This window comes from Ranitomeya imitator, chromosome 1 (genome assembly GCF_032444005.1).
Source record: "Ranitomeya imitator isolate aRanImi1 chromosome 1, aRanImi1.pri, whole genome shotgun sequence".
NCBI classification, from domain to species: domain Eukaryota; kingdom Metazoa; phylum Chordata; class Amphibia; order Anura; family Dendrobatidae; genus Ranitomeya; species Ranitomeya imitator.
The window spans coordinates 360,142,033-360,156,631 of NC_091282.1; the positions used below are offsets into that span (position 1 = coordinate 360,142,033).

The 14,599-nt window shown below is 44.8% G+C and overlaps 1 protein-coding gene across 6 annotated transcripts in view; it reads right to left on the bottom strand.

The window, feature by feature from the left end:
- Nucleotides 1-14,599, bottom strand: part of RIPK3 (receptor interacting serine/threonine kinase 3) — a 117,451-nt gene that overhangs the window by 14,501 nt on the left and 88,351 nt on the right. For all 6 annotated transcript variants that reach the window (XM_069761012.1, XM_069761001.1, XM_069760983.1 and 3 more), the window contains 3 exons: nucleotides 7,910-7,998; nucleotides 2,223-2,268; nucleotides 1,541-1,593 (listed from right to left, as the gene is read on the bottom strand). In XM_069761012.1, coding sequence (XP_069617113.1) covers nucleotides 1,541-1,593; nucleotides 2,223-2,268; nucleotides 7,910-7,998 — 188 coding nt within the window. The remainder of the gene's footprint in view (nucleotides 1-1,540; nucleotides 1,594-2,222; nucleotides 2,269-7,909; nucleotides 7,999-14,599) is intronic.

Here is a 14,599-nt window from a genome sequence, read left to right on the forward strand (position 1 = left end):
CATGATGTAGTGGCTGAGATCCTGATTGTAGTGATGTGCCACTTACTGGGCTGCTTGCTATCATTTTGATACAATCACTGATTTCTCTGCTGCAGATCTAGCAGTGCTCAAAATGCCAAAACAGTTGACTAGGAGGCATGAAGCAGCTGGTCCCGTAGTGATAATCTCCTGCTGATGAAACACTGATTTTATTGAAATAGCAACACAAAGCCTAGTAAGTGATACATTGCCAGAATCAGGTTCTCAGTCCCTACATTATGACACACTCAATAACATAACAAAAGCCTGCTGACAGATTCCCTTTAACAAAGAGGTCCTAACCTTTAGGGTTTCCAGTGATGTCTAACATGAAAGCACCTTTCATTTTGCAGAATGCCAACCCTGACAAAACATTGAGAAGGAACTGCCCCTTTAACTAAAAAAGATCTGTTTTACAATGCCATATTCAACTCCAGAAGTGGTGATGTCAGGGGAAAACTAGAGGGTCTGTCGCTTTTCTTCAAGACATTGGTAAAGGTTTAATTTCTCTAATAGTGATGAGCGAGTGTACTTGTTGCTCGTGTTTTCCCGAGCACGCTCGGGTGACCTCCGAGTATTTATGACTCCTCGGATATTAAGTTTTCATCGCGGCAGCTGCATGATTTACAGCTACTAGCCAGGCTGAGTACATGTGGGGGTTGCCTGGTTGCTAGGGAATCCCCACATGTATTCAAGCAGGCTAGTAGCTGTAAATCATTCAGCTGCCGCAATGAAAACTAAATCTCCGAGCAGTCATAAATACTCGGAGGTCACCTGAGCGTGCTCGGCAAAACATGAGCAACGAGTACATTCCCTCATCACTATTAACTTTACTTTAACTCTAACTTTAAAGAAGTTGTCCGACAATTACAACTTATCGCCCATCTGATTTCAATAGGGCGGTGGTCATGTGCACTTATTTCAGCACTGGAGTGGTGCTTCTAATGGAAGGTCCCTGAGCTTAGCCTGATACTTACCTGCCGCTGTCTTCATTGTTTATCATCGCTGCTCTCGTCAGTTTCCGCCAGTTTGTGACCTGCTGGATCGCTCCGTTGTTCCATGGAGTGAGCTTGAGGTCACAACTCAATAGAAGTCTATGAGAGCTTTGTTCTGGGACTCATTGACTTACATTGAGAGCTTGTAATGTCCTGTATCTTCTGACATCCAGACAGTCAGAAGCTGTGGTCACAAGATGGCACAGCAAATCCGGAGTGGCTCCGAAAAAAATTGAAGATACCGGAGTGTGAGTATAAGACTGGGTGCAGGGACGTTAGTTTAGTAGAACCACTCCAGAATTGAAAAATCCCCAAAACACTGGAGGGGTGCTTTAAAAAATGTATTTTTCTGATGACACTTTCCCTTTAAGTGTTGTATAATTAATATAGAATTGAAGCAAATTGAACATAGTCAAATTATTAAAAGGACTTGAATTAGGGTTAACACATTGCTTAGCAGTACTGTTATTGGAGAGCTCTGTCATCTTAAAGGCACTCTATTATTATTTCTTGCTTAGGTAACTTACTGGTCGAGGTGTTGGATACCCATGAAACGCTTGATACCAAAGTTGAGGATCACCTGAAAAAAACACGTAATTTATATGACTATTTCATCAAGTATTCTCATTTTCAGACCACAGTCACACGTTCAGTATTTGGTCAGTATTTTACCTCAGTATTTGTAGCCAAAACCAGCAGCGGAACAAACAGAGTAAAAGTATAATAGAAACATATGCACCACTTCTGTATTTACCACCCACTCCTGGTTTTGGCTTACAGATACTGAGGTAAAATACTGACCATATACTGAATGCGTGAACAAGGCCTTAAAGGGGTGATTCCATCCATTAGCTACTGGATCACACCCCAGGTCTCTATGTTGTCCAAATAGTTCTAATGGACATAGTGTCATTATGAAACAACCTTTTTAATAATCCCTATGCTCCCATTGATGTATTTGTATGTTGTGATGAGCTTTTTCCCAGCTAATTGTTGTGCTGTTAAATAATGTGTTGATGGCACAGACAAAAAATCCTGGCATCACATGAAATTTAAAGAGTCATTTAACCTCTCTACTTTGATCCCAAGCGACACAAATATGTCAGTCAAAAAAGTGAGAGTAAATGTGCTAAAAGAAATATAGAAGCAAAAATTATTCATTCTTAATGAGTTACCGTAATGCATATTTTAACAGATATTAAAATTTACCTTGGTAAAATTGAGGTGCAGGAGGAAGATATCTATAGTTAGGTCCCTGGATGACAAAAAAGAATATGCAAGCGTTAACGCATTATATACAGGCACATCCTCCCAGGCACCAGGTCAGTGGAAGAAGGGGTTTTGCCAGGACAGGGCAGAAGTCATGTAATCTAGAGCCCTGTGACTCATGATCGAGAACAGGGACTTGGGGATGCCACGCTCTGACTTTGCAATGGGTAGATACTGCTTATATAGGGCGTATGTTTGGTGTCAACAGCTAGTTGCCCATGGCCATGTAGCTTAGGCTAGAGTCCCGTGCTTTTACTTAGAGAAGGGGAAAGTGACAGTCATAATGGAGAGATTGCAGGAGTATGCATAGAGGGAACTCAAATTAACCCCCAGACAGAGAGAGAGTCGAAGCTTGGCTTCTAAATTAATTATGTGTTTTAAGTGGTTTTCCCAGGAACAAAGTTAATTTTAAAGGGAATCTGTCACCCTTTTGAGCTAATAATATTGGCATACAGCTGAAACTAGTCATACCTGTATGACTCCTGGATGATGCCTTGTTCAGTAAATATCATCTTTTATAGCATTGATCTTCCAGGCTATGAGGTGTAGGCTGCCTGGAAGATAAGACTGCCTTCTGATTTCTGCTCCCCTCACTTCAGCTTCACTTTGACGTCATGCAGGCGTCCGGAAATCCTGCGCCTGCTCACTCTCCCTGCCATCTCTCCTCTGCACCTTTCCACCCTTCTGGGGTCACTGTTTTCAATTTTGATGTGCCCAGGCGGCGTAGAGTAACTGTAACCTCCAGTCCCAGTAATCTGTGGTGCACACTGAAGGTGAATTCCCCACAGTACAGTGGACAGGCAGAATGCGCAGGCACGGGATTTCTGGACACGCACATGACGTCAAAGGGAAACTGAAGAGAAGGGGGGGAGAAATCTTGTATAATGAAGACTGGAGCCAGTCTTATCTTCTGGGCAGTGTACACCCGATAGCCTGGAAGATCAAAGCTATAAAAGATGATTTTTACTGAACAAGCCATCATCCAGGAGGCATACAGGTATGACTAATGTCAGCTGTATGCCTTTATTATTAATTCAAAAAAGCTCAAAAGGGTGACATATTCCCTTTAATCAACATTTAATCAATAGATCTTTGAATATTAATAAGTTCCACAATTGGATGTGCTAAAATAATGTTCCTTTTGCAGAAATAATCTTAAAAATGTGCCCCTGCTGTGTACTGCGTAATGGCTGTGTCTGACTGTACACTCCCTGACAGAAGTTATGTCGCTTATCCATGTTATGTAAATAAAAGCTTATAACCTGCCGTTAAATTCATTCATTGGTTGTATAAATTATTCTTTTGAAAGATGACACCCTCCGAAATGTCGTTTAGGTTAAGAAAATAAATTGGCATCAATGCAGACATATTGATCAGTTAATGGACACAGAATGGTCAGATTTTGCCAAGACAAAAGTTTTGTCGCCCACAGAAAGCAGTGTGATATTCAAACAAATAATTAACTTAAAATACAAATATATGTTGCATAACATTGGTGAATTAAGTTATGGTGCTATTAGAGTCATATTTAATATTTTGTGTGACTTCCATGAGCTTGAAGGACTGCATCCATGCGGTTCAACAATGATTCCTACAATTTATTAATGCAGTCATCTTTGGTTTTGTCTTCCAAGCTTCCTCTTTCATCCTACCCCAAACATGCTCAATGATGTTCATGTCTGGTGACTGGGCTGGCCAGTCCTTGAGCACCTTGATCTTTTTTGCCTGGAGGATCTTTGTTGTAGAGATGGATGTATGAGATGGAGCACCATCCTGCTGCAGAATTTGACCCCTTTTATGATTTGGAATATAAGAGGTAGCTAATACTTCTTGATATTTTAGGCTATTGATATTGCCTTCCAGCTTGCAAATATTTCGCACACCCTCATACTGAATGTAACCCCAGACCATGATCTTTCCACCACTAAATTTAACTGTTTTCTGGGTGTATTTTGGATCCATTAGGGCTCCAGTAGGTCTCCTGCCGTATTTGCAGCACCTGTGGTGTAATTCTACGGAAGATTTATCAGGAACACCACACTGCATTTGCTCACTGAGTCAGTGCGCGTGTCCTGAGTAAGGCAGACTGTACTCAGAGATACCTGTGGACCGGGGCAAAGGCGGTAGAGATGCGTGCTTCAGACCAACAGGACGTGAAGCACGTGACTGCCAAGGGCCCTCCAGCCACAGGTCTCTCAGAGAAAGCAGGAGCAGAGAGAGACTGCTTCAGGTCAGATAGGACTTGAAGCACCTGACTGCTGGGGGCGTGGCCTAAGCTCCGACAGCTAGGAGCAGAAGGAAAACTCCTAGAAGGGTAACTACAGGATAAAGTTACCAAGAGATTAGACAGAACGGATAGTCAGGACGCAGCCAAGGGGTCATACACAGAGAGAGCAGCGCAGTACAAGAGAAGCAGGCAGAGGGTAGTCAGGACATAGCCAAGGGGTCAGAAAACCGGAACGGGCAAATACACAGTATCAAGACAGTAGACAAACTCACAATGAAGAGACGGACCGGGTCAAAACCAAAAAAGCAACAGGATATCAGGCACAAGGCACAGGTACGCAATAGAGCAACCAACACAGCCGAGGGCAGGAGTATAACTGACAGCAGACCTAGATCAATGGGCAACTAAATGGCCACCCTCTACCAGAGAGAAGCCGAAACAATTAACCCCTATCTGACCAGGATGGGACAAAGAAAAAACCCCGTCCTGGATCATGACAAGATTCATCAGAGAAATCCACCTTCTGCCACTTTTCCAGCGTCCATCTGTTTAGCAGGCTGTGGGACTTTGCAAATGCCACACAGTTTTTTATTTGCCTTTTGTTTAGTGCTGGCTTCTGGGCACTGATTCGACCATGGAGCCTAATTCGAGGTAGAATCCTACAAACTGTTCTAGACCAGGCCTGTTGGAGCTCTGCTGCAGTGGAAGAGGGGCTTGCTTTGAATTTTCTAGCCAACAAACGTTCCTCCTGAGCAGTTGTCTTGCGGGGTCTGCCAGACCTGGGCTTGTCAAACACATCTCCAGTCTCTTCAAATCTTTTTTTAATTCTTTGTACTTGACACTGAGACACATTAAAGGTGCCAGCCACTTCTGCAAAGGATCTGGTCTTCAGCCTCTTAATAATCCAGGCTTTGGTCTCAGGGTGGATATTTGGCATGTTGTCAGAGCTCAAGTTGAGGTTCAAGTGAAGGTCTGGGGTGCTGGGTTTCTTTTTATACACACTAATTAACTGATCTGTCATGACCGCACATACTTACCTGCCTTCTCCCATCCCTCGGCGCACCCCTGACTCTGTCCCTCGCCGCTCCTCCTCTGTCTTTGCTGGTTCCCGGCACGTCATTCCTTTGCGCATGCGCAATCGCGCCTCCTGCACCACAGGGCTCCCTGCGAGGTCACGAACCGATGGCTCCGCCCCAACATGGCAGCGCCCATCGGGTATTTCTTCCCGGCGTCTTCCCAGGTAAGACGCCTGAGCTTCTGAGGTTTTTGCTGTACCTTGCTGTCAGCGTTCCTTTTTCCTTTCAGGCTCCTCTGTGTCTCCGCCATACCTGCCCTGTGTCTGTGCTCCGTGTCTCCGCCATACCTGCCCTGTGCCTGTACTCCGTGTCTCCGCCTTACCTGCACGTGCCTGTGCTCCTTGTCTCCGCCATACCTGCCCTATGCCTGTACCTCATGTCTCCACCGTATCGGCCCTGTGTCTTCGCCATACCTGCCCTGCGTCTGTGCCCTGTGTCTCCGCCATATCGGCCCTATGTCTCTCCTCTGTCTCTGCCATACCTGCGCCGTATTTCCGTCATACCTGCCCTGTGCCAGTGCCCCGTTTCTCCACCGTACCAGGCCTGTGTCCCAATCATACCTGCCTTGTGTCTCCGCCATATCTGTCTCTGAGTCTCTGTCTTTCTTGCCCTTTGTCATAACATATACTAGTCCTGCATCTAGTCTTGTCTTCCTGGCTTTAATACTTTTTGTCTTCATTTTTGCAGCATTGTTTTTGTCCATGTCCGGCTCCTGAAGTTCCATCATATACCCTGCTTTCCCAGTTCCAGTCCTTTCCGTTCTGTCTTCAGTCTCCTTTTCTGACTTGTAGTCGCCCCTTTGGCTCTAGCAGTTGTGTCTCCATCCCCCTTGGGCCTGCTCCTAACGCTCCCTGTATAGGGGGTGGTTCCATCTGGTCCGCTTGTCCTCGGGGGCTCTAGAGCCATGACCCAGAGGGTCCACTCTCAGGTTCTATTCAGAATCCTCACACAATCATTTACTGAGCACAGGTGAGGATCTAAACTAGGATTGGGTGCATTATATGACCAGGCGACAAAACTTTTGCCTTGCCAAAATCTGTCCATTCTGTGTCCATTAACTGATCAATATTTCTGCATTGATGCCAATATTTTCTTAACCTAAAACACATTTCGGAGGGTCTCAGCTTTCAAAAGAATAATTTATACAAACAATGGATGAATTTAACGTCTAGTTATAAGCTTTTATTTACATAACATGGATAAGCGACATGACTTCTGTCAGGGAGTGTACAGGAACATGGTCTGATCATAACCACATCTCCTGGGCAGGAGGGAAAGCAAAAGAGTATTCAGACATTACAGCAGAGTATCACAGTGATTCTTTCTATGAAGTAAAATATTGATTAAAAACAGGAAGGGAAATGTTTTGCCTAACAAAAAGAATAAGCTGCGATTCCTTGCTGCCCTGTCTGTATACTCTCTGTTGCTTCCTCCCCTAGCCAGGAGATGTGGTATAATCAGACCATGTTCGTGCTCGGTCACAGTAAATATCAGTGGCACATTTGTAAGATTATCTCAACACAGTAACATTTTTTTAACACATTCAATTGCGGAACTTAGTTTTATTCCAAGATCTATTAACTAAAATGTACTTTGTTTATGGGTAAACCCAATATAGTGAAGAAAAGTCTGAGAGTCTCACAGTGTATGTCCTCGCTCAGGAATCAAGTTATCAGGCACTTAGTGTGGAACAGATACCAGAGCTTTAATCAGCATTTGTCAGTTTTCCCGTAGGAAGCTCCAGAACTTTAACATTAGATCAACAGTTTCACCTCAAACTTCAAAGAGCGGACGTGACACTCATAATTTTGAGGTCTCTTCTCTCCCTCCTGCTTGTCTGGGCCTCACTACTTTTCTTCCTACCCACCTCTGTTACCTTGGACTGCTTGTCTGGGCCTCACTACTTTTCTTCCTACCCACCTCTGTAACCTTGGACCTATTTGCCCCTGATTACATGAGTTCAGGTCCACATCTTCATAACAACACCTGATACAACCAAAGCTACTTAGCTCCTGAACAATCAACTTATAAGGGTTTACCCATAAATAAAGTAGAAGAGACCTCAAAATTATGAGTGTCACGTCCGCTCTTTGAAGTTTTAGGTGAAACTGTTGATCTAATGTTAAAGTTCTGGAGCTTCCTACGGGAAAACTGACAAATGCTGAGTAAAGCTCTGGTATCTGTTCCACACTAAGTGCCTGATGACTTGATTCCTGAGCGAGGATATACACTGTGAGACTCTCAGACTTTTCTTCATTATATAGGGCTGTTTCACTATATAGGGCTGTTACAGGTTTACAATGACAAGGATTTTGTTGACATACCATAGTTCCTGGTGGGTAATGCAGTGTTCCTGGATGAACACTTGGATGCTGACTTGGAGTTCTTGGAGAGCTCATTACCTGCACAGGCCCTAAATGACAAACACGAAACTATAAGAAATCATTTAATGATATGTATACATGTTAAGGATAATGGTATGTCAAGAATATTTAAAGGAAACTGATAGTATTAATGGTGCTTTTCTATTAGTCATTATACTGATGAAATCTCCAGGATTGTTAAGAAGCCCCTCCATTCCTTCTCCAAAGGTCAGCCGCAGTGATGCGGAGTAGCATGCTCGGCTACCTCTCCTTACACAGGGCTTGACTTTCCTATGTTCTAGCAACCATGAGAAAATCTCAGGTGTGTTGTGAACAGAGCCATAGTCAATAGCATAAGAGGTCCTCCAGAAAAGTTTACAGTTTGAAATATGTAAAGCTTATATACAGCTGTGGCAAAAATTAAGAGACCACCACATCAAAACCCTGTCATGGGCAGCCCAATCTCCAGACCTGAACCCCATTAAAAACCTCTGGAATGTAACCACGGGCAGCACGGTGGTTCAGTGGTTAACACTGCATCCTTGCAGCGCTGGAGTCCTGGGTTAAAACCCCACCAAGGACAACATCTACAAGGAGTTCGTATGTTCTCCCCGTGTTCGCGCTGGTTTCCTCTGGGTTCTCCGGTTTCCTCCCACATTCCAAAGACATACTGATAGGGAATTTAGATTGTGAGCCCCAACGGGGACAGCGATGATAATGTGTGCAAACTGTAAAGCGCTGCGGAATATGTTAGCGCTATATAAAAATAAAGATTATAATTATTATTATTATTATGATGGATAGTTACAAGCCATCGAACAAAGAAGGACGGTTTACATTTTTGCACTAGGAGCAGTGTGAAAGACTGGTGGAAAGCATGCCAAGACGCATGAAAGCTGTGATTAAAAATCATGGTTATTCCACAAAATATTGATTTCTGAACTCTTCCTGAGTTAAAACATTAGTATTGTTGTTGCTAAATGAATATGAACTTGCTTTCTTTGCATTATTTGAGGTCTGCAAGGACTGGTTATTTTTTTATTTTTTTTTATTTTGACCATTTCTTCTTTTCGGAAAAAAAATACAAAATTTATTGCTTGGAAATTCAGAGACATGTTGTCAGAAGTTTATAGACTAAAAGAACAATTTACATTTTACTCAAAATATATCTATAAAGAGAAAAATCAGACATTTTGCAGTGGTCTCTTAATTTTTGCCAGAGCTGTATGTTTATTAATTAAAAATAACAAAATCACTTGTAATATCCACTCTAGTAGGGCAAATAGACAATGGTTCTCATAGGCTAAGTTCACAATTATATAGCGCATTGCCTGTATACCAGTATCCACCTCAGTGGAGCAGCCCTGATGAGAAGCCAATAGGGGTAAGTTTCCATCGCTCGTGGTTTAAAAGCTAGATTTTCAACCACTGTTTAAGGGCAGTCTCACGCGTCCAGATAATTCCGGTACCGGAAAAATCGGTACCGGAATTATCCGTGTCCGTGTGCCCATGCGTTTCTGTGGCACATCAGTGTGGCACACGTGTGCCGCCCGTGTGCCCACTGGGTACCACACGCACCGTGCTGGGTACCACACGCACCAGCATCTGGTGCTGAAGCCGCCATTCATATCTTCCCTGCAGCAGCGTTTGCTGTAGAGAAGATATGAATATTCCTTTTTTTTTTAAGTTTCTCGTGTTTAAAATAAAGGTCCATGTCCCCACCCCATGTGCGCTGTTATGTTTGCTAATGACAGGTGTTATGAAGGCAATCCAGAAACACAGTGTGCTTAGCGATCAGAGCGCACACAGTGATCTGACAAATACCCAAAAATACAAGAACGAGCTCTGAGACGTGGAAACTCTGTAGACTGCACACCTGATCCTATCCTAAACACAACTAAAAGCGGCTGTGGATTGCGCCTAACAACTACCTAGGCAACTCGGCACAGCCTAAGAAACTAGCTAGCCTGAAGATAGAAAAATAGGCCTGACTTGCCCCAGAGAAATTCCCCAAAGGAAAAGGCAGCCCCCCACATATAATGACTGTGAGTAAGATGAAAAGACAAAACGTAGGGATGAAATAGATTCAGCAAAGTGGGGCCCGATATTCTAGGACAGAGCGAGGACAGTAAAGCGCACTTTGCAGTCTACAAAAAACCCTAAAGCAAAACCACGCAAAGGGGGCAAAAAAAACCCACCGTGCCGAACTAACGGCACGGCGGTACACCCTTTGCGTCTCAGAGCTTCCAGCAAAACAAAAGACAAGCTGGACAGAAAAAAAAACAAAAAGCACTTAGCTATACAGAGCAGCAGGTCACAGGAACAATCAGGAGAAGCTCAGATCCAACACTGAAACATTGACAAGGAGCAAGGATAGCAGCATCAGGCGGAGTTAAGTAATGAAGCAGTTAACGAGCTCACCAGAACACCTGAGGGAGGAAGCTCAGAAGCTGCAGTACCACTTGTGACCACAGGAGTGAATTCAGCCACAGAATTCACAACAGTGCGCCCCCCCCGCTGTTCTTAAAATACTCACCCGGCTCCCTCGCTGGCTGGCGCTGCTTCCTGTCCTGGCCGCACCTTCTACTGTATGCGGTCACGTGGGGCCGCTCATTTACAGTAATGAATATGCGGCTCCACCCCTATGGGATTTCGGGAATTTAATTCACAGTACTAGTACAGAATTTGCCGGAAAAACGCAGCAAAAAACAAAACGTGTGATCATACCCTGAGTTTTATTTTCAAGCCTTGGTTAAGTGATTGTTTATATTATTTTGTTTTACTTAATACAGTACCTGAATAATTATGACAGCATACGGTGCTTGACCGACAAGCGTAACATTTTTTGGGATTGTATGTGATATATCAACATAAAGTAAAGTAACAAGTAAATGTCAAGTGTTAAGGAAAGGATACATTGTTTTCTAAATATTTAAAAAACATAAATCTGAAGTTTGTAACATGCATTTGTATTCAACCCCCTTGAGTGCGTACTTTGTTGGACCATCCTTCACTGCAATTACTGCAGTTTCAGTTACTTCTGGTTTCAACTGTATGTAGTATGGTGTAATGTCAATTACTGTATTTAACTGTACATAGTAGAGAATCTACTATATAATTGTCTAAGGGTCATTTCCGTCTTTCTGTCTGTCCTTCTGTCTGTAACTGTTATTTGTTCGCTGATTGGTCTCGGCAGCTGCCTGTCATGGCTGCCGCGACCAATCAGCGACGCGCACAGTCCAGAAGAAAATGGCCGCTCCTTACTCCCAACACTGACTGCCCGGTGCCCGCATACACCCCTCCGCTCACTGCTCACACAGGGTTAATGCCGGCGGTAACGGACCGCGTTATCCCGTGGGTAACGCATTCCGTTACCGCTGCTATTAACCCTGTGTGACCAAGTTTTTTACTATTGACGCGGCCTATGCATCGCCAATAGTAAAAACATCTAATGTTAAAAATAATAAAAAAAATAAAAAACGATTATATACTCACCTACGCCGCCTTTCCCGCTCCTCGCGATGCAACCGCCACGTTCCGTTGGCACAGATGGTCTGGCAGAAGGACTTGCCATGACGTCACGGTCATGTGACCGCAACGTCATCACAGGCCCCGCGCGCCTGCGCGAGTAGGACCTGCAATGACATCACAGTCATGTGACCGCGACGTCATCATAGGCCCTGCGCGCCTGCGCGAGCAGGCTGGGACTGGAAGCTGCCGCCTGTACCTCGCACAGGCGACAGAACTACAAGTATGGTGAGTATGCTAGAACTACAAGGGGCCCTCGGATCGGAAGGTGAGTATGTTTATTTTTAATTTTTTAACCTGTGACATACGTGGCTAGGCAATATACTATGTGACTGGGCAATATACTACGTGGCTCTGTGCTGTATACTACATCGCTGTGCAATATACCGCGTGGCTCTGTGCTGTATGCTACGTCACTGGGCAATATACTACATGGCTGGGCAATATACTACATGGCTGGGCAATATATTGCGTGGCTGGGCAATATACTACGTCGCTGGGCAATATACTATGTGGCTGGGCAATATACTACGTGGCTGGGCAATATACTACGTGGCTGGGCAATATACTACGTGGCTGGGCAATATACTACGTGGCTCTGTGCTGTATACTACGCCACTGGGCAATATAGTACGTAATATACTACGTGTCTGACCAATATACTACGTGGACTGTGCAATATACTTTTTAGTAACTTTTCCCCAGCTCTCCCTGGCTTCTGAATGTCTTTATATATTGCATTGATTTTCCATGGTATGCAGTAACTTTTCTCCAGCTCTCCCTGGCTTCTGAATGTCTCTATATATTGCATTGATTTTCCATGGTATGCAGTAACTTTTCCCCAGCTCTCCCTGGCTTCTGAATGTCTCTATATATTGCATTGATTTTCCATGGTATGCAGTAACTTTTCCCCAGCTCTCCCTGGCTTCTGAATGTCTCTATATATTGCATTGATTTTCCATGGTATGCAGTAACTTTTCCCCAGCTCTCCCTGGCTTCTGAATGTCTCTATATATTGCATTGATTTTCCATGGTATGCAGTAACTTTTCCCCAGCTCTCCCTGGCTTCTGAATGTCTCTATATATTGCATTGATTTTCCATGGTATGCAGTAACTTTTCCCCAGCTCTCCCTGGCTTCTGAATGTCTCTGTATATTGCACTGGCTTTTCTATGCTTCCCCTGGATCTGAGTGTCTTGGTGCAGCACATATTATCCTTTTAGTATGCTTTCTTAGGCTACGTTCAGATTAGCGTTGCGCGCCGCTGCGTCGGCAGCGCAACGCACGACGCACGAAAAAACGCGTGCAAATGCACGCAAAAACGCTGCGTTTTGCGACGCGTGCGTCGTTTTTTGACGAAAATCGGACGCAAGAAAAATGCAACTTGACGCACGTGTCGGAAAACGCAACAAGAAAAACGCATGCGTCCCCCATGTTAAACATAGGGGCGCATGACACGTGCGTCACCGCTGCGTTTCCCGACGCAGCGTCGGGAAACGCTAATCTGAACGTAGCCATACCTATCAGCTTGTTTTCCATGACCTGTTTTCATGTATCTCATTGTGTGATCCTGGCATCTCTTTGAGTGGTCAGTCTTACCCCTCCCTCACTTTATGACCTTTGCTTAACTCTCTACATCTGGTCTCCCATACCCAGCCACCTCCTCATTCACACCTGATTGCCCTTAACTGGGGATATATTCACATGCAGGAGTCTGCTATAGACTCAGTCTGCTGCATTTCATCTTTTAACTTCCATCTTTTAAATTACGATTTTGAATTAGACTGAATTGGACTGGAATTGACTGGAAGGTAACACAATACCAACCACTACAATGTTTCGATTTCTTTTCTCTTTCACCCCCCATACTACTTTCCTTCTTACAATCTCCTGCAATCCCTCCACCTAGTAAGGAACTAATCATTTCTCCCTCCATCCTCGCCAGCCATCTCACCTTCTCCTCAGAACTGTTCCTCCACATACAATCCTTTTTCTCCAGACACACACGGCCGCATCATGTCCTATCCTGCTCCCACCTTCTAATATTCTGTCTGCTACTCCTCATCGCTGGTGACATATCCCCAAATCCCGGCCCTCCCCAATTCATCCCCACACTCGTTTCTAACCCCCTGCCACGATCTTCCCCACGTTTTCCCAACCAAGACAACCTCATACCCATTCATCCAGCCCCCACTCCCCCGCTCCCCCTACTTGGAGCACTATGGAACGCACGCTCCATCTGCAACAAACTGACATTTATCCACGACCTCTTCATCACCAACAAACTCTCCTTCCTCGGCCTCACTAAAACCTGGCTCACCCCATCTGACTCTGCCTCTCCAGCTGCGCTCTCCTATGGCGGATTCCACCTCTCTCACACACCTCGCCCCAGCAACAAACGTGGTGGAGGAGTTGGATTGCTCCTGTCCGACACCTGCTCCTTTACTCCAATCCCGCTACCACCCTCCGCTAATCTTCCTTCGTTTCAGGTGCACTCTGTCCGCATCTACTCCCCCTCCAATCTCCAGCTGGCTGTCATCTACCGCCCCCCAGAACTAGCCATCTCCACCTTTCTCGACCACTTCACCACCTGGCTACTTCATTTCCTCTCTGTCGATATCCCCACTATCATCATGGGTGATTTCAATATCCCCATTGACACTTCCACCTCAGCTGCCTCTAAACTTCTATCACTGACTGCCTCCTTTGGCCTCACTCAATGGTCCTCTGAGGCCACTCACAAAGATGGCCACACGCTGGACCTCATTTTCACCCGCCTCTGCTCCCTTACTAATCTCATTAACACACCCCTCCCCCTGTCTGACCACAACCTACTGACATTCTCTTCCCTCTCCTCTCCTAATGTGCAACCCACACTCCACAAACTCCCTCGCAGAAATCTCAAACATCTCAACTTACAATCACTCTCGGGGTCCCTTCTCCCTCTCACAGACATAGCTTCCCTTCATGACACAGATGCTGCTGCCACTTTTTATAACACCACAATAACAGCAACACTCGATTCGGCCGCCCCGCTCATGCATAGTAAAACTCGTACAATTAACAGGCAGCCCTGGCTGACCAGCCTGACCAAAGAATTAAGACGGGCTTCCAGGATTGCTGA